Below are 20,085 nucleotides of genomic sequence, written 5' to 3' on the forward strand. Positions count from 1 at the left end.
TACAAACGATCCCAACCAATTTTCCCATTCATTTTAACCGACTTCAGTTTCCAATGAATGTTTCATTTGTAGTAACAATAAACAAGGCCCAAGGTCAGAGAGAGATGGGAAGAAGTGTTGGACAGAGAAAGGTGGAAGATGGAGCTGGACTGGGAGAGGGGGGGAGGGGGGGTGGGGAGAGAGAGACAGGGAAGGAAGAGCTGGAGAAAGAGAAGTGGGAGGCAGAGATAGAAAGAGGAAATAACAGATTACGACCAATATCCAGTTCCCGTACTTAGTAAATAAAAGAAAGGCTTAAGAGTGAAAAGTAGGCGAAGTTAAGTGATTTTGTTAATTTGAAAGCAAAAAAAAAAAAAAACACCAGGAAGGAAGGAGAACGTAGTAAATAGACTAAAATTTGTGGGTAAAAAATTCCATGACAAGATCGCTAAAACTCCTTTTTTGATTATTAGTTTCAGCTCATTGACGAGCCATTTTCTGAAGAAAACAATTATTACCTGATTCAGTGTGTATCAGCCACCAGGCGAAAGCAGATAAGCACAAGATAAGAGGGCAGTCTTTGGGAAGAGGAGTTGGCTAGTATGTAACACCGAACTCAATATGTGAAAACAAATTCTGAAAATGTACGTTTGGAACACAACATTGGCTGTTATTGTATCATCGACTGTGGGACAACCGGAAAAGACGAAAGTCGAAGGTTTTTTATGTGTAGTATATAGGGGTATTGATAGGTGGAATCATAAGATAAGGAATAAGGAGATTCTCCTCAGAACCGGCGAGGAAAGGAATATGTGGAAAACAGTGACGAGAAGATGGGACATGATGACGAACATGCGTTAAGACATCGACGAATAACATCTAGGGTACTTGAGAAAACTGTTGGATGTGAAGACAGAGATTGGAATACATCAAACAGATAATGGAGTGCTACTCTAAGATGACGAGGTTGGCATTTGACAAGAATTCGTGGCGGCCACGTTGAATCAGGTGGATGACGAGTGACTCAAAAAAAAAAAAAATCAGCATGAGACTGTGCTTTTATACAAAGGCACATCCCACCAACAAGAAGCTTTAATTAACAATTAACTTTTTAGAGGAACAGTTTACGTCTAACGTTAATTATTTGCACAAGAACGACTAGGCCCTTAATTGTTCTTGGATAGGGAAAACGAGCGCCATTGGAGCGAGATAAAAGTTACACAACGTCTCACCTATGTTTCGCACCACTACAATCAAACGTATGCGTCTGCTCGTGAGTGTCGAGGAAGAAGTCTCGTGTACCCGCCTCTCACGAGTGCCGAGGACGAAGTGCCTTTCCCGAGCGGTACGGTACCCGACTGTCTCGCATTGTTAAGTGCTAGTATCTCCTTCCAATTAACTTTGGCTTTTAGTTTCATTGTGCAGTAACGGCGGCTTTGCAAGAGTAGTTAGTTTTTCCAGACGACTTGATGAGAGATCATCTGTGTTCTCTTAAATGTTTTAAATCTAGGAAATAGTTTTTACATCAAATATGACATATATAATAGGACATACCACATTTATTGACTCAGTTTTTGGCGGGCTCTGACAGTTTTTATGCGCACGTGGTCGCCCTGTCCGTTGGAGTCCCATCCCCATCCCATCAACGGTTGAGCTTGGTACTGCCACGTCGGCATTATCCCTCGAGCCACATTGCACCGACCCCTACAAAACAAACTACTGTCTGTCTTGAAACCTCAGCCAGTCTCCCTGACCCTGTTACCAGTCTAGCTACCGCCCTCACCGTCATCTTCGATCATAACCATAGCACCTGACATTTAAAGATGTTGTCCTCTCAGACATGTGTTCTATTCTACTACTACTACTACTACTACTACACACACACACACACACACACAGACACACACACACACAAGAACGCGTATACAGCCAAAACTTTAAAAATTGAATCACATTTAATTATCATATCCTACTAAATGCAGATATAAAATATCACTAACAAGAGTGCTAACAGTTGTCCACATATTAATATCACATGCGTCTTAATCGTCAGTCAGACATGATAGGGTTTGTTGTCATGTTGTTACGACCATCGTCTCCGAACTGTTTCTCTACTATAGGTAGCGCACAAGGCTGCAGAATGTGTTCATATAGTTCCTCAATCACCATTTTCTTGCAAGAAGTAAGCGGACCACAACCCAGCCACGAAAAGCATCATCATATCGCAACACTACGTCCCCTGTGCTTCACTGCTAGCACCATATACGATGCCAGGTAGCGTTCTCCAAGCATTCGCAAAACCCAAATCGTTTCATGGGATTGCCGCAAGGTACACCGTGACTCATCACTGCAAATCTCTGGTTTCCAATCATCCACATTCCAGTGCCGTCGCTCTTTACACCACATCAAGCATCACTTAGTATTGACTGCAGAAATGTGTGGCTTGTGAGGAGCTGCTCGATCGATGCACCCCAATGTTTTTCAACTCCCCACGCGCAGTTACTGTCCTAACTGGACTACTGGTAGCATTATGACACTCACGAGTGTTTTCATGCGATTTTTTTGCAGACACTCTCCACAGTCCAAGACGTTCTTTGACCTTCAGTATATGAAATGGTCTTGGTCTTGATTTAAGTGTGGTGTAGGTTTCGTCACGTCAACAATCGTCGAAGCCTCTGGAAGGGTTGAATCTGTTAGGCAAGTGACATTCCATCTATCTATCGCTTGAGCCGCCGGCCGGTGTGGCCGTGCGGTTCTAGGCGCTTCAGTATGGACCCGCGTGGCCGCTACGGTCGCAGGTTCGAATCGTGCCTCGGGCATAGATGTGTGTGATGTCCTTAGGTTAGTTAGGTTTAAGTAGTTCTAAGTTCTAGGGGACTGATGACCACAGATGTTGAGTCCCACAGTGCTCACTAGGGGACTAATGACCTCAGCAGTTGAGTCCCATAGTGCTCAGAGCCATTTGAACCCACAGTACTCAGAGCCATTTGAACCATCGCTTGAGTCCTGTCCCGCAGTTACGCAGGGTCAGCCATCGTTAATCGGATTTGGCATGTTAATGTTTAAGGGGTGGCCGGATGCCCTTCCTGCCGCCACCCCATACCCCCCGGGATGGAATTAGTGTACTCCAACTGTCTGCATCGAGTGTAATCGATGGAATAGTGCGAAAGTTTTCAGATGTCTGCCAGCCGTGTAACTGAGGCGGAACATGGGGACCAGCCCGGTATTCACCTAGCGGGATGTGGAAAACCGCCTAGAAACCACATCCAGGCTGGCCGGCATACCTGCCCTCGTCGTTAATCCGCCGGGCGGATTCGGTCCGGGGCCGGCGCTCCTACAAGAGTCCAGGAAGCAGCGCGTTGGTGCTCTCGGCTACCCTAGCGGGTCTGTTACGCAAGTGACATCTGGTGACTAAATTACGTTCGAAGACACTGAGCTCTGCTGACCGATCCATTTTGTTTCTACTGCTTCTCTACTCACAACACAATACACCCAGCCTCCATTTGTACTGGCGGGTCCGCCTCTTGTGACATATAGTGGCCAAATCTGCATTACATAGCTTTGTCCAGTTAATGCTGATCAGACAGTTTACATGAAAGTTTTCAACAACGCCGTAATAAAATATTTCTTCCAAAGAATCATAATCGTGATATTTGTTTCAGGTACACGGCCCCTTTAGCAGTCAGAGGAGTCTGAGGCTGTCGGAATGGAAGATGGGGAGTGGTACGAAGTCCATGTGCCGTCGACGCAGTGGTGAAGTTACTGGTGCGCCCGAGCTCGTGCTGGCAAGTAGGGCGGTGTGAGGTGGAGGATGGGAGCGGCAGCTCAGAGCGTGCGTCTGCAGCGGCGCGGCCAGCAGGCCAACGCGAGCCGGTGGTGATGGCCGCGGCTCTGGCGCTGTCTCTGGCGGCGGTGGTGGCCGCCGCGGCGGCCATCGTGGCGCCGGCGCCGCTGCAGCCAGCCGTGGTCCGTCACGGCAACCTCTCGGCCGGCGCGCCCGCTGATGTGGACGTTTCCGCACACGTACGCTACACCCTCGTAATCTTGTTCTTCAATAATGGCTACTCCTTTCCTTAATACCAGGCATCACTTATAATGTACAGGGAAATATTGGCTGTGACGCCATTTAACAAAACGGTTTCCCCATAATACAGGTTTTCTAGCTGCTGAAAAATTAAAAGCATGCATTTCTAATATATAGGGTATAACTGTCATAAGTGCAGTTTTTGTTTGTGGTACCAAACCATTTCGCGGGCGGTCGGTGATGTAATCCCCGCTAAATGTATTTCTTTACAACGTGTAACGTGAAGCAGAGTTACCAGCAACTCACTGAATTTGAAAGAGGCCTCTTTGTGTGTCTCGGCTTTGGCGGCTGGTCGAATCATGTAGTATCCAGATTAGTGGATAATTCAGATGTGACAGTGTTCCGATGTTGGACTCTATGGGAAGGTGAGGGCAGGGATCTTTTCATCATGTTTCCCGTCGAATATTTCTGACCACCACAATGGAGGATCGCTATATTGTGCACCAAGTACATTGCAGCCTCTTCTCTGAGAACAAGAATGGCTTCTCTCCAACGTTTTGTATCATCCCACACCTTCGTTCGGAGACAACCTGCAGCCTTACTGTCAAATTACCGTAACCTGCCTAAGCTGTTGTTGATACGAGTATCATAGCACAAACGGCTGCCGTGGCCGGGGATCGTGGGCTACTGACGAATGATGTCGAATTGTGCTCAGTGATGAACACAGTTCTGCAGTACCGTGGATGACCAACATCGGCGAGCACGGCGGCGAACTGGGGAGGACCATGTTTCGGAGAGGCAAAGCGGTGTTACTGCTAGGGATTTGGTGTGGGGAGCCAACGGGTATGACTGAAGGTCATAGCTGGTAGCGTTCGAGGAAGCTTCGATGACACAACGACACGTCACAGACACTCTCCGTCCTCGTATGCTACCTCTAGTGCGATTTGTCATTGTATAGCTTTTCGGCACGACGATATTGCTCCACATATGTCACACATTCTATGAAGTCTACGTGATGTTCAGGTATTCCCCTTGCAGAACGAGTGCGGAGCCAGCTCGAACATAAACACCGCCCCGGTTCCAGTGTCCAGGATATCAAAGACTAGTTGCAGCAGATATGGGCAAACTTGCCTCAGGAGATAATGCTTTATGTCACACTTCCCAGACGATTCAGTGCATCAATACTGGCCAGGTGCAGGCAGTATGCCTTCTGAGTGCTGCGCTACTTTTCCTCGTGATTTGTCTCTTGATCACCGAAAATACCTTTTTGTCCAGAAGCAAAATAAAATAATATATCAAGCAAATGTATTTTTGGCTATCAACTGGACACTGACAAGAGTCATTGTCTGTCGTGTACTTTTGCTCTTTTCGAAGATACGAAGAGCAACACGCCTTTTTTAAAAAGCAGTCTTAAGTTTTTATTCGGTAATCCGCTTTTTCTCCTCATGACTCCTTAAAACACGTATCACGTAAACACAGCATTCATCATTATAAGAAACAGTTACGTGATAAGTTTTTAAATAGTATTCTGACGTGTATTCCGATTCAAATAAGGCTGGTTGCTGCCTCGATTACGTAGATCTGAAGATGCTCAAAGGAGATAGAAACTGGATGTTAATGAGAAACGGTGATCTTTACTAGTATTTCGTTAAATCACTGTGGGCCAAAAAGGGGTGGAACATTCAGACGTGCCAGAAGTGAAGGCCGTGGATTGGTCCACGCGTTGGATTAAAAAATTCATAACTGCATCCAGTAATGACTGCTGAAATGAATTGCAAGCAGACACGACTGCTGTATGACCTGTGGAGTTATTGAAGTACTGCAATAGACAACGTATTTTATGCTTCTCCAAGGAGTTAATTCTGGAGCTCGAGCAGCCACTGCTCCTCCGCGACTAATCCATCTGGCAGGATCGGTTCAGGACACGATGTACAGGCAAGGCATTAAGTGCTGCACATCCATAGTGTTGGTGCCAGATAAAGACTCCAGTTCTTAATCAGCACCTCATCCAGACGAAGAGGAGGATTCATTATCAGAAAGTTGACATATGCCTTGTCGGTAAGCTTACTATAGATGAAATAACGACCCACACCAGACATTAACTCTCCATTCCCCCTGTATGAGCCATCGTTGGTTTTCGCTGTAGCAATAATGCATTTTCTTTGTATTTAACTCTCCTTTATGTGAGACGGAACATTAATCGGTGAAAACAACATCGAAGAAGAAGTTCTTAATGTCGAGGATTTGTTGTTGTGCCCACTGATATAGCATTACACGATTGTGGAAGTCATTCCCATGCAGTTCCTCATGTAAATACACATAATGACGATGGAACGTGTGACACGATAGAATGCGATGAACTCTATTTTTACAAATGCTAACCTCTGTAGTGACCCCAGCTGTGAACTCATTGCAACACAGACGAGAACAGTATCTACGATGGCTTCGTCTGTTCTAGTTTTACGGCGATTTCGCTGCTTTGGTTTCCCGTTTCCTGAAGCGTCACAACAAGACGAGAAAACATCCGTAGGGAAGGTGGGTTCTTATCAGGATATATCTCTCTATAGAGCTCCTCTGCGTGAGTAGCCTTATGCCTACCTTCAACCACAACAAAATAATAATGATGACCCAGATTTTAATCAACAACTGCCATTAGTAGACACAACGTGTCGTTTAAAAGTACCACAGAATTGTATCAGATGTTCCTATGAGAAAACGTTATTGCAATTGTTGTTCTGACAACTCACCTTTTTCACAGATGGGTAACATCTCTATCTCCTATTCATTGGTATACATTGTAGTCACACAAATCTTCAACTGAAGACCGTTGAGTAAATGACCAATGTGCGTTTTCCTTGCGTTTCTGTCAATTCTAGCAAGTGGACGAGTTGCGTTACCCCGGTTATCTGCACTAGGTGCTAGTACAGAAGTGTCTAAGTCAGTTTTGCGCTACGTTTTCAATAACGTCATGTTTACGTGAATGGTACACTGTTATATATTTTAGAACAGGTCTTGAGGGGAGGAATTAGATTACTGAATGAAAAATATAGGATCCAGTTTAAAAACGGACGTGCTGCTCTTCATGTCTTCGGATAGCCACGTTCACTGAATTGTCATTCTTGTTGGACACTGTATACGTGCTGTTCGAATGCACCACCTCGTAAAGGTTTCTCATCGAATGTGTAGTTTGAAGTCCTACGTGATCGGCTCACATTCTTCCGAGAAAGCTTCATGAACCCTTCGTTTTCTGCGACGTAATATTCAACGGCGTGAGGAAATTTCCTTTGCAAAACGTTGGGTTTGGGTCATGTGGCATACGCATACAGGCATGATTTAAGGCTACAGTCAGCGTTCCAGTATCGGCCTAGATGGATAAATCGAGCATGCCCTGCCCATTGGCCTCTGGACTTTTCTATAAGCTGTTATGTCATTAGTAAAATGTGTAGTCCACGGCTGAAGAACTTCAGCACAGTCTTGTTAAGCTTTACTAGATGAACCGGGGGGCGTCTGAATGAATTCATATCAGTAAGTCGTAACATGTTGCAGTAGTATTGGATTTATTGTAGATCTCGGCTGAAATTTGAGCACAGTTAGATGGAGACTTAAACGACAGGTTTACAATACACATACATTTGTTATACCCAGGACATTGTTTCATTCATAAGTCAGTGTCTGCTCCTAACAACACAGTTGAGTTTATTTCGGAGACGACTACTTTGCAGAGTCATGTTTCCTGTGCAGTGGCCGGCCGGTGTGGCCGTGCGGTTCTAGGCGCTTCAGTCTGGAACCGCGTGGCCGCTACGGTCGCAGGTTCGAATCCTGCCTCGGGCATGGATGTGTGTGATGTCCTTAGGTTAGTTAGGTTTAAGTAGTTCTAAGTTCTAGGGGACTGATGACCTCAGAGGTTAAGTCCCATAGTGCTCAGAGCCATTTGAACCATTTTTTCCTGTGAAGTTTTTGAATGTATGTGGTATAATCTCACCATTACCAGTTTCTGCTGTTAATTATGGTACACACTGTATAATGCATTAACATAAAATTGTAATTTTTTATTTCTACTGTAAAGTCAATCAACACTGTATTTTTCCTTGCACAATTATAAAACCAAAAAAGAGATCGCAGCTTTACAGGCGTCAACCGTCGAATTCACTTTCATTGGTTTCCATCATTACTCCACGTCCATATATTTAATTACAATACATGACATTCACATGTTAAATTGAGCTTCAATCTCCTTTCTTCAAAAAACATAAACCCCTGGTTACACAGTATAGCGAATTATGAAAAATAACATTCAGATCATTATCGATAATATCCTAGATCTCGTCACTCACTCCACTCTCTCCCTACCTCTTCATTCGATTGGTTCATCCCTCAATCTCGACTCCTCGTTGGTTACCAACGAATCTCATTTGTTTGTCGTCGATGATACCCGCCACCCCTCTCCTCCTACTGATGCCAAGAACGGGAGTATACACCTTGGCGTGACTTAGAACGTCTCATTACATTTTGGTATGTGATATGAGTACAACAGCAAAAACAGTAAGTGTCCCCATCTCCGCACAGTCCAAGCCAAGGCACGTAACCGTCTCCGTCTCCTCAAAATCCTCTCCATTTGAACATGTGGATTAGACCCCCACTATCCTACGTACCTATAAGTCCCTCATCCGCCCCATCCTGTGTTATGTCTACCCCGTTTGCATCTCCACCCCTCCCCCGCTCCCCCAACACCTACTACAATTCCCTCCAAATCCTTGAGCACCATGCACTCCGCCTTGCTTATCGTATCCATCTCAAGTCCCCCACGTTGATCCCCTTCCCCGTCTCCTCCTGTTCCTTGACCGAATACGAATCCTATGCCTCCCATGAACTGGATCCTCACCATCCTTTGGTTTCCCCCATCCTCTCCATCCCAGCCTGTTGCTGCGCCTGTACCACAGTGTCCCACCTGGTCTCCATCTTCACACGCTCCAAACCCTCACCCAAGGTGGCTTCTGCCAACTCCCCCTCCCAGATAATGTCCTCGCGCCTTCCATCTACCCCTCTTACCAGATCTAATCCCTCCTTCCCCCCCCCCTCAGGGCTCCCTGTCTCCCTCCCTGTTCCCCTTCCCTTCTTTCTCCTTTTCCCCTGCCACCCACCTTCTTTCTCCTTTCCACCCCCATCCTGGGCTTCTGGCTCCTTTCCTTCTCCCCTCCACCAGCCCCCTCCTCCCCCCTCTTGGTTTCACCCTACCGTCTCTCTCCCCCCCTTTTTCTTCCTCCCACTACCTTTCACCTGGTGGTAGGTCCCGCCACCCCCCCCCCCCCATTCGCTGCAGTGATTAGTAACTGTTTTGTTGTGGTGTCAGTGTGTCTCCAGTGTCGTGTGCAGTGCTACGTTTCATCACCACCAATAGTGCCACCAGTATCATTCATTTGTGTTCCCGCTGTGGAGCTTCGTTGTTTTCGCTTCGACTTTCAGTGATGTTTCTCCACATGCATGTGTGGCTGTCTTCTAAGTTTTTTAATCTACCGTTTATACTCATCTGTTTTTGTTATCATTTATTCACCAATTTTTACCTTTCTCTGTTAAGTATTCTTTCCTCATGTGCTTATGGTTTTTTTTTTTGTACCTCTCTTGGCTAAAGAACGGCGTATTGTTACGCTACCAGCCCGCCCCGTTATGGGGAGTGAATTAACAATATAGAAAAAAAACAGTGAGTGACCACTAAAAGATTGTGCCAGAAGTAGTGTAATCCCCTGAAACTTGTAATAAAGACCGCATGAAACTCTTAGTACGAATGCTAAATGTGGCTGCTTAGCGTATTTTGTATTTCCAGCTGATTTTCACAGCCTGTCGTGAATCATGTGGACTCCACACAAAGCCAGCGCTTGGCCAGTGCGAGCCTTGACACGCTGCGTCCCCCTGTTGACAGGCGAGCAGCACGCCGCCGCTGGACCAGCCGGTGGTGGCCAACTCGACGCGCCCTCCTCAGGCGCCGCCGCCGGTGGTGACCAGCTCCTGGGGGCCCAAACGCGACCCCCTCTACATCGTCGTGCCCATCACCATCATCTACGCCGTCATCTTCCTCACCGGCATCATCGGCAACATCAGTACCTGTATCGTCATCTCACGCAACAAGCACATGCACACCGCCACTAACTACTACCTCTTCAGGTACCGTATGTTGTCCTGTTTCGTCTGCAAAGCGATGCTCACGGACACCTGGACGTCAAGGGAAGGCAGGATTCTGTTACGATTGTGGACGGGGCCGTAATCAGTTACTACTGGTTGCCTTTTACAATTACATAAATTTATTTTTAAAACAGTAATTCCAGACTCAACAATAAATTTAAAAAATGCCATACATTATTAATGAAGGAATAAACAACTGTGTAAACGATAGTGTTTTCAGTTTGCTACAATTTAGCAATCACCATAAAATACAGATACAGAGAATGTTTAAAAAAAAAGCCACTGTGATCACGGCTGAAGGCCTTACACTCCAAGAACGGCAATAAGTTAAGAATGTTTAAGAACTCGCTGCAATTTACAACTTACAGTTATTGAAATATTAAAGACAACTTACCACAAACACTGGAGAAGGCATCAGACGCCAGGAATGGCAGTAAATAAGGTTTTAAGGCTTACTGCTAAAATACAAATACCAAATAGGATTTTAAAGCAAATGACCACAATCACGGATGAAGGCCTTACACGCCAAGAACGGCAATAACATAAAAAATTTTTGAAACTTCCTGTAAAACAGCAAATACAATGGCAAAAGTTAGTTAAAAAAAAAAAAAAACAAGCAACTGATCCAGACGGTGCTCAAGGAATCGACCTCTAGGAAGGTCCGGCAACAAACACATTCGCGTCCGCAGCTCGTGGTCGTGTGGTAGCGTTCTCGCTTCCCGCGCCCGGGTTCCCGGGTTCGATTCCCGGCGGGGTCAGGAATTTTCTCTGCCTCGTGATGAGGTTAGTTAGGTTTAAGTAGATCTAAGTTCTAGGGGACTGATGACCATAGATGTTAAGTCCCATAGGACTCAGAGCCATTTGAACCAAACACATTCGCGAGTGAAGAGATAGGCAGCCAAGAGTTGCATTCACAAGATGGTAACTCAGACTAGTGACAGTCTAATGAATGACTAATGATAATCTTGCTGAAGCTACCTGACGTGCGATAAACCAAATGCATCGATGGAACAATACGCCAAACCGGAACCGTCGGTCTGCACCACGTCCCCAGAATACTGTGTTTAGAGCGCCCAGAACGAGAAAGGAGCCACTACCAGATTTCCGTCCGAGTCCACAAACCCGAAAATCTGAACAAAGAAGTCACAGTACAGAACACCAGAAAAACTAACAGTAACTAAAACCACACCCGATTTGCGTGCGAGGCAAAACCGAAATGTAACCAACCAGAATCAGCAACCACACGCCATTGCGGAAACAATCGCAAAGCGAGCCAAAACCAAGTATCAAATGAGTGACATCAAATTCATTAGGCACACAACGCACACTGAACTCACTGTGACCACTCTTCACTGCTTTCTTAATTCACAGTTGAGTAACCACACCATCTAATCACTGAGCCGAGTGCTTTTAACACAGTAGGGTCTTCAAGTACTAAGCGGTATGCAGATCCACCAAACTGCACATGACGGCACGATGATAATCCGTAACAACATCACATATGTACTACGGGGCCCACATGGGTGACTGACTCCTCTCTACTTGGATTGAAATGCACTCGTCTTAGTGCTTGCTGGATTCGCTTTACGACGAGGTCGTGCACCCTTCCATCTGGCAGTCCATGCGCGCCGCCAGCGGTCCCGGCATGTTCTTGCACTGTGCGGACCTGGTTCCCCCTGAATCGCCAACCAAACTGCCTCACTCACCCGAAGCGGAAAAACAACGACGTCGCCACAAAGATAGGGAGACAGTTACTACATATCGATAACCGCCGCTGCTGTCACTAGCGGACAAGCAATGCTTGCGAAAAGAGTGGCGCCAGTCAAGACGAGAAGAAGATAAACAATTGCAACCATGCCAACTAAAGGATACGGTCTGGCCTCCAACAGAGGGCGGAAACCTACAAACAGCACCAACGGGAGCCGCAGCAAAGCTCACTCACATTGTCTGCGTTGTTCTCAGTTGTCCAGCCCGCTGCAGTCGTTTACCTAACACGATATTTCGACAGCGGACCTAGCCGTCTTCTTCAGGGGAGACCCGTAGAATGAGCATCTTCGCTACATCGCTGTAACAAATACGTTTGGCCTCGTGCAGAATAGCATTTTTGGTGAGGGAGGGAGGGGGTTGGCACCGTCTTGGTTCTCGGTTCCTATTTGAGCTAAAAACATGGGGTCAACATTTATTTAGCAAAGAAATTTGCCAAAAAGCCGTGCAAATTGAGAAGTTATTATAGTTTTGCTAGCAGTTTCGGCAGTTCAATATGCCTTCTTCAGGCCCCATATGCACCTCTCAAAAATTATTGATTTGGCACACTGGGGCCATTTGTTTCTGGATGTCGTGAAACAGACTTTAGTCATCTTTAGCCAAAGATGATAATTGCGCTGAAATAAATGTTCGGCTAATGGCAACGTTTGTTATGTGCACTGTCCGGATTTTACACACAGAGAACACGTTCTGGGAGACTTTCGAAGCGCGCCACTCCTACACATTAAACGTACGAATCAGTGAAAACTTTTCATTAAGGTAGATAAATGGATAAAGTCAAACCGAAAAATTTTAATCCAAAATTTTTATCCGTTGTCAAGGTACGATGCTTTAAAGTCGAGCTAAATGTAACAAGTAAAATTCATTCTTACGTGAACTGAATTCGCGGAAACGGCTTAAAGTGATTCAAGTAAATAAAAAATACACTCTTACGATGAAATTGAAAACTTGCTTTCAAAACTCTGGCTTCATTCTGATTTTACTAGCAAATCGGTTCAAATTTTGTAAGAGGGTAGACAAATATATGTAATTAATTCTCCTGTTGTTTTGTGAAAGCTGTTATCCATTGCCACAATGTAAGCAACATAGTTCGAAAGACAACAAAAGACATTTACCGGATCTGTACGTCCATCTTCTTAGCGATGGTCGCGGGGCTCGGCAGTTCCATTGAGGATGTCAAGTAAACACCTTTTAGCCGTCAATTCTCAACCTTATTTTGTTAGGTAACCAGTTTCGGATTACGCCATCTTCAGGCCCCTGACCGACGTGTAGGAATAATCGACCTCGCTTGTGATCGAAGCAGGGGTCAGCAATACCCGCCGACGGCGGTGATGTTTCAAGTGGTCACTGTAGCAAGTAGATATCTACTAATTCCAGAATTTTTGGTCTCTGCTTCGATCACAAGCGAGGTCGATTATTCCTACATGTCGATCAGGAGCCTCAAGATGGCGTAATAAAGCGCCGAAACTGCTTGACTGACGTTGAAATGTGTTTAACTTGACATCCATTTACCGGATCAGTATGATATTGAAGTTCCTATGTTATTCCGGATATGGTGCAAAGTTCCTTCGGACAAGATTCATGTCCAAAGGAACAGGCACTGCGGCGAATATAGCCGCTATAAAATTAATTAAATGTATTCGTAATTGCTAATACTGACAACCATCAGCTGTACGATGGAAAGACGGCAGTGAAAATTTGTGCTGGATCGGAAATCAAACCCAAGTTTCCCGCTTTCACGAGCGTTCTCCTTAGCATTTGGGTTTCCATGCAAGATTCCCGGCCAGACGCAAACTTCCTTATATCGTCAACCACGTGTCGACTACCTGTGCTCGTACATCCATTATGTATATTGCTGTACAGTTCAGACATTTTGCTTGAAGTCTTTGTTGATACGTTGTTGACGCGGGACAGCGGATGGTCAAATATTTAACAAAGAAATTCTCCAGCAGCAGTGCAAATTGAGAAGTTATTTCATTTTATTTTCGCTACTAGTTTCTGCGTTTCAATATGCCGTCTTCAGGCTCCATATGCACCTCTTAAAAATTATCGATATAGGCAGTCGCTTCATGAATGAAATGTCGTGTGGCTAGGGCCTCCCGTCGGGTAGACCGTTCGCCTGGTGCAGGTCTTTAAAGTTGACGCCACTTCGGCGACCTGCGCGTCGATGGGGATGAAATGATGATGATCAGGACAATACAACATCCAGTCCCTGGGCGGAGAAAATCTCCGACCCAGCCGGGAATCGAACCCGGGACCTTAGGATTGACATTCCGTCGCGCTGACCACTTTTTTTTTTTTAATCTCATTTTGTTCGCTTTGGTTCGTTGCACCTGCTCGGGGCGGACGTCGTGAGACATCCATTTATGTTCGTTGTTGATCGATTGACTCAGTTTTGTTATTACAGAGAGCACGTAACCCTCTGACCGAACACGCTGAGCTACCGTGCCGGCTACTACTCAGCTACCGGGGCCGGACGCTTCGTGAATGAAAGCACCTGAGAATATTTGAGAGGTACATATGAGGCCTGAGGATGTCACATTGAATTTCCGAAACTGACAGCGAAAAAAAAATAACTTCTCTATTTTCACGGCTGTCTGGCGAATTTATTTGCTAAATAAAATTTTACTTCTAAGTCGGTTGCCCAGTGTCGGTGGATAAATACGATATTGCAGTGCCTATGTTATTCCGAATGTGATGCAAGGTTTCTTTGGACACGCATGCACGTCAAATACAAATTTCCATTGTCGCCATTCCATTCTATAGATTTAATGTAATACCGGATCAGTCGTCGCCCAAGCAATAAAGTTCTACATCGGTTGCCAAGCTATGATGGTCTAATGTCAAGATTATGGTAGAGTAAAAGTAGTGGACCGGAATAAAAAATGCACCTCCCATAGCAGAAAAAAGGCGGATCTATGATGGGCAGAGTTACTCATGTAAAAGAAAATAACTAGCTACTCGACTTATTTGGCAGCTCAAAGACATTTCAATCAAAACGTCTTGACATATGCACGCCTTTTTGCGAGTTAATCCTACTTCCCAAAGCGCAGTGAGCTCTCTTTGCTGCAAGCTGTTCGCACACCTGAATCTTGCAATTTATAGGCTGAAGTCCCCGATCCTGAGCCGGCCGAATTGGCCGAGCGGTTCTAGGCGCTACAGTCTGGAACCGCGCGACCGCTGCGGTCGCAGGTTTGAATCCTGCTTCGGGCATGGATGTGTGTGATGTCCTTAGGTTAGTTAGGTTTAAGTAGTTCTAAGTTCTAGGGGACTGATGACCTCAGCAGTTAAGTGCCATAGTGCTCAGAGCTATTTGAACAATTTGAACCCCGATCCTGTGCCCAAAATCCAGAATAGTCGCCAGCCACAGTAATGTAACATCATCTGGCTGGAGAGCATATATGTAATAGCTAATGAAGTTTCTCTGAGAGGATAAAATTTCTGTAAGTGGATTTATTCCTGGGGAGCGATAACATCATGTATCATATTCCTTTGCTTGACTCGATATTTTATATTACATTACATGGGTACTAATACTCATCATCATCATCATCATCATCATCATTTAAGACTGATTATGCCTTTCAGCATTCAGTCTGGAGCATAGCCCCCTTATAAGATTCCTCCATGATCCCCTATTCAGTGCTAACATTGGTGCCTCTTCTGATGTTAAACCTATTACTTCAAAATCATTCTTAACCGAATCCAGGTACCTTCTCCTTGGTCTGCCCCGACTCCTCCTCCCCTCTACAGCTGAACCCATGAGTCTCTTGGGTAACCTTGCTTCGCCCATGCGTGTAACATGACCCGACCATCTAAGTCTGTTCGCCCTGACTGCTACATCTATAGAGTTCATTCCCAGTTTTTCTTTGATTTCCTCATTGTGGACACCCTCCTGCCATTGTTCCCATCTACTAGTACCTGCAATCATCCTAGCTACTTTCATATCCTTAACCTCAACCTTGTTGATAAGGTAACCTGAATCTACCCAGACTTCGTTCCCATACAACAAAGTTGGTCGAAAGATTGAACGGTGCACAGATTACTTAGTCTTGGTATTGACTTCCTTCTTGCAGAAGAGAGTAGATCGTAGCTGAGCGCTCACTGCATTAGCTTTGCTACACCTCACTTCCAGTTCTTTCACTATGTTGCCATCCTGTGAGAATATGCATCCTAAGTACTTGAAACCGTCCACCTGTTCTAACTTTGTTCCTCCTATTTGGCACTCAATCCGTTTATATTTCTTTCCCACTGATATTACTTTCATTTTGGAGATGCTAATCTTCATACCATTTCTGATCTAGCTTTGAAATATTACTTTGCAAACTTTCAATCGAATCTGCCATCACAACTAAGTCATCCGCATATGCAAGACTGCCTATTCTATGTTCACATATCTTAATCTCACCCAGCCAGTCTATTGTTTTCAACATATGATCCATAAATAATATGAACAACAGTGGAGACAGGTTGCAGCCTTGTCTTACCCCTGAAACTACTCTGAACCATGAACTCAATTTACCGTCAACTATAACTGCTGCCTGAGTATCCATGTAAAGACCTTTAATTCCTTGCGAAAGTTTGCCTCCTATTCCATAATCTCGTAGAACAGACAATAACTTCCTCCTGGGAACCCGGTCATATGCCTTTTCTAGATCTATAAAGCATAGATACAATTCCCTGTTCCACTCATAACACTTCTCCATTATTTGCCGTAAGCTAAAGATCTGGTCCTGACAACCTCTAAGAGGCCTAAACTCACACTGATTTTTATCCAATTGGTCCTCAACTAATACTCGCACTTTCCTTTCAACAATACCTGAGAAGATTTTACCCACAACGCTGATTAAAGAGATACTTCTGTAGTTGTTACAATCTTTTCTGTTTCCATGTTTAAAGATTGATTACTGCTTTTGTCCAGTCTGATGGAACCTGTCCCGACTCCCACGCCATTTCAATTATCCTGTATAGCCATTTAAGACCTGACATTCCACTGTATTTGATGAGTTCCGACTTAATTTCATCCACCCCAGCTGCTTTATTGCACTTCAATCTATTGACCATTTTCTCCACTTCCTCAAATGCGATCATATTTCCATCATCATTCCTATCCCATTCTACCTCGAAATCTGAAACATTACTGATCGTATTTTCACATACATTGAGCAACTCTTCAAAATATTCCCTCCATCTGCCCAAGGCATCCACAGGATTCACCAGCAGTTTTCCTGACCTATCCAAAATACTTGTCATCTCCTTCTTACCTCCCTTTCGAAGATTGCTAATTACACTCCAGAATGGTTTTCCAGCAGCTTGACCCATAGTCTCCAACCTGTTTCCAAAGTCTTCCCAAGATTTCTTCTTGGATGCTGCAATTATCTGTTTGGCTTTGTTGCTTTCTTCAACATAACTCTCGCTGTCTACCTGAGTTCTAGTATGTAGCCATTTTTGATAAGCCTTCTTTTTCCTTTTACAGGCTGCCTTGACTGTGTCATTCCACCAAGCTGTTTGCTTCATCCTACTTTTACACACTACTGTTCCACGACATTCTTTAGCCACTTCTAGTACTGTGTCCCTGTACCTTGTCCATTCCTTTTCCAATGACTGTAATTGACTACATTCAACTAAATGGTACCTTTCTGAGATCGCTGTTATGTACTTGTGCCTGATTTCCTTATCCTGTTCTCCACTCTTATCCTCCTACATATGGACCTGACCTCCTGCACTTTCGGCCTCACAATTCCAATTCCACTGCACATTAAATAATGATCAGTGTCATCAAAGAATCCCCTGAATACACGTGTGTCCCTAACAGCCTTCCTTAATTCCTGATCTGTTATTATACAGGGTGTTGCAAAAAGGTACGGCCAAACTTACAGGAAACATTCCTCACACACAAAGAAAGAAAATATGTTATGTGGACATCTGTCCGGAAACGCTTACTTTCCATGTTAGAGCTCATTTTATTACTTCTCTTCAAATCACATTAATCATGGAATGGAAACACACAGCAACAGAACGTACCATAGTGACTTCAAACACTTTGTTACAGGAAATATTCAAAATGTCCTTCGTTAGCGAGGATACATGCACCCACCCTCCATCGCATGGAATCCCTGATGCGCTGATGCAGCCCTGGAGAATGGCGTATTGTATCACAGCCGTCCACAATACGAGCACGAAGAATCTCTACATTTGGTACCGGAGTTGCGTAGACAAGAGCTTTCAAATGCCCCCATAAATGAAAGTCAAGAGGGTTGAGGTCAGGAGAGCGTGGAGGCCATGGAATTGGTCCGCCTCTACAAATCCATCGCTCACCGAATCTGTTGTTGAGAAGCGTACGAACACTTCGACTGAAATGTGCAGGAGCTCCATCGTGCATGAACCACATGTTGTGTCGTACTTGTAAAGGCACATGTTCTAGCAGTACAGGTAGAGTATTCCGTATGAAATCATGATAACGTGCTCCATTGAGCGTAGGTGGAAGAAACGAAAATGACCTCTAACATGGAAATTAAGCGTTTCCGGACACATGTCCACATAACATCTTTTCTTTATTTGTGTATGAGGAATGTTTCCTGAAAGTTTGGCCCTACCTTTTTGTAACACCCTGTATAGTCAATGACAGATCTGGTTCCCCTGCCTTCCCAAGTATACCGGTGAATGTTCTTATGTTTAAAAAAGGAGTTTGTGATTACTAAGCCCATACTGGCACAGAAATCCAAGAGTTGTTTCCCGTTCCTGTTGGCCTCGATATCCTCTCCAAATTTACCCATAATCTTTTCATACCCTTCTGTTCGATTTCCAATCCTGGCGTTAAAATCAGCCATGAGCAGAACACTGGCCTTGTCCTTTACTCTAACAACTACATCACTGAGTGCCTCATAAAAACTATCCATCTTATCTTGATCTGTCCCTTTACTATGCGAATATACAGACACAATCCTAATTTTCTTGCTAGACACTGTCAAATCTATCCACATCAGTCGTTCGGTTACATACCTTATTGCAACTACTTTCTTTCCTGATGTAAAGCCCTACACCCCATTGTGTTATTCCTGCTTTGACTCCTGACAGGTAGACCTTGTATTCTCCCACTTCCTCTTCTTTCTCTCCCCTTACCCGAATGTCACTAACAGCTAAAACGTCCAGCCCCATATTACTTGCAGCCTCTGCCAGCTCTACCTTCTTCCCAGAGTAGCCCCCATTGATATTAATAGCTCCCATCTCATTACCATTTGTTTGCCAAGTCGTTTCTTAGGAGTCCCTGGTTTGTCAGTTAGAGGTGGGACTCCGTCACCTCCAAAGGTCCGAGGCATTTTGTTCTGATTGTTGCCAGCATCATATTTAAAGTACCAGGGAAGCAGGTTGCTAGCCTTACTTGCCCCTTGTCCCATTGGGTTTTACCCGTAACGGCTGAGGGACTAACCGGTGGATTTGGTAGTCTTTGCCGTATGAGCACAAAGGTGACCACGACTCAGAATATGTCCGAGATGCCCAGCCTTATTCCAAAGTAACTGGTATCCCGACTGTCGGGACCACTTACTTGGCCACTCATACGTTGCCCGTGGTTCATGAACTAGGACATGACTACAAGAACCCACACCCTAAAAAGTAAAAAAAGCGCGAATATGTCAAAATGTTTTTTGATTGAAAGGTCTTTGAAGCTGCTAGATAAGTCGAAAAGCTGGTTCCCTTTCTTTCACGTTGTAACACGCACGGGGGTACAACTGGAGGGGGACCCTTTAAACTGTCCTCGCTTTGACCGTGCGCCCTGTCCAGGCCACGTACCTGGTACTCCCGTGGCGGTCGTATCATAGTCGGGTATAGTGGTCCGGGGGGACGCGATTGGAGAAGGCTGGCCCAGGACTCTGGTCCCTCAGTTCTTCTAGCGCTCCCGTGTTGAAACACGCTTGGCCGAGGGTCTGATCAGTAAAAACGGTGGCTTCACCTTTAGTGAGACGCAGCGCTCAACCAGCTGAAGCTACAACGTCAGCCAAGAGCGACTTCAGCGCTCGACGCGAGGGTACGTTGTCGAAATAATGTGCTACGTAAACTGTAGCACCCGACTGGATACCGAGAAGAATACAAACAGTTGATTCGTCGGAAAGGTATAAGATCTCAAATAATATTAATGCATT

At 45.0% G+C, this 20,085-nt stretch overlaps 1 protein-coding gene across 1 annotated transcript in view; it reads left to right on the top strand.

Annotated features, from left to right (window-relative positions):
• Nucleotides 1-3,858: 3,858 nt before the first annotated feature.
• The window catches only part of LOC126235439 (pyrokinin-1 receptor-like), a 437,397-nt gene continuing 421,170 nt past the window's right edge, over nt 3,859-20,085 (top strand). Inside the window, exons 1-2 of the mRNA XM_049944162.1 lie at nt 3,859-4,002; nt 9,921-10,162. Coding sequence (XP_049800119.1) covers nt 3,859-4,002; nt 9,921-10,162 — 386 coding nt within the window. The remainder of the gene's footprint in view (nt 4,003-9,920; nt 10,163-20,085) is intronic.

Source organism: Schistocerca nitens, chromosome 2, assembly GCF_023898315.1.
Source record: "Schistocerca nitens isolate TAMUIC-IGC-003100 chromosome 2, iqSchNite1.1, whole genome shotgun sequence".
Taxonomy (NCBI): Eukaryota; Metazoa; Arthropoda; class Insecta; order Orthoptera; family Acrididae; genus Schistocerca; species Schistocerca nitens.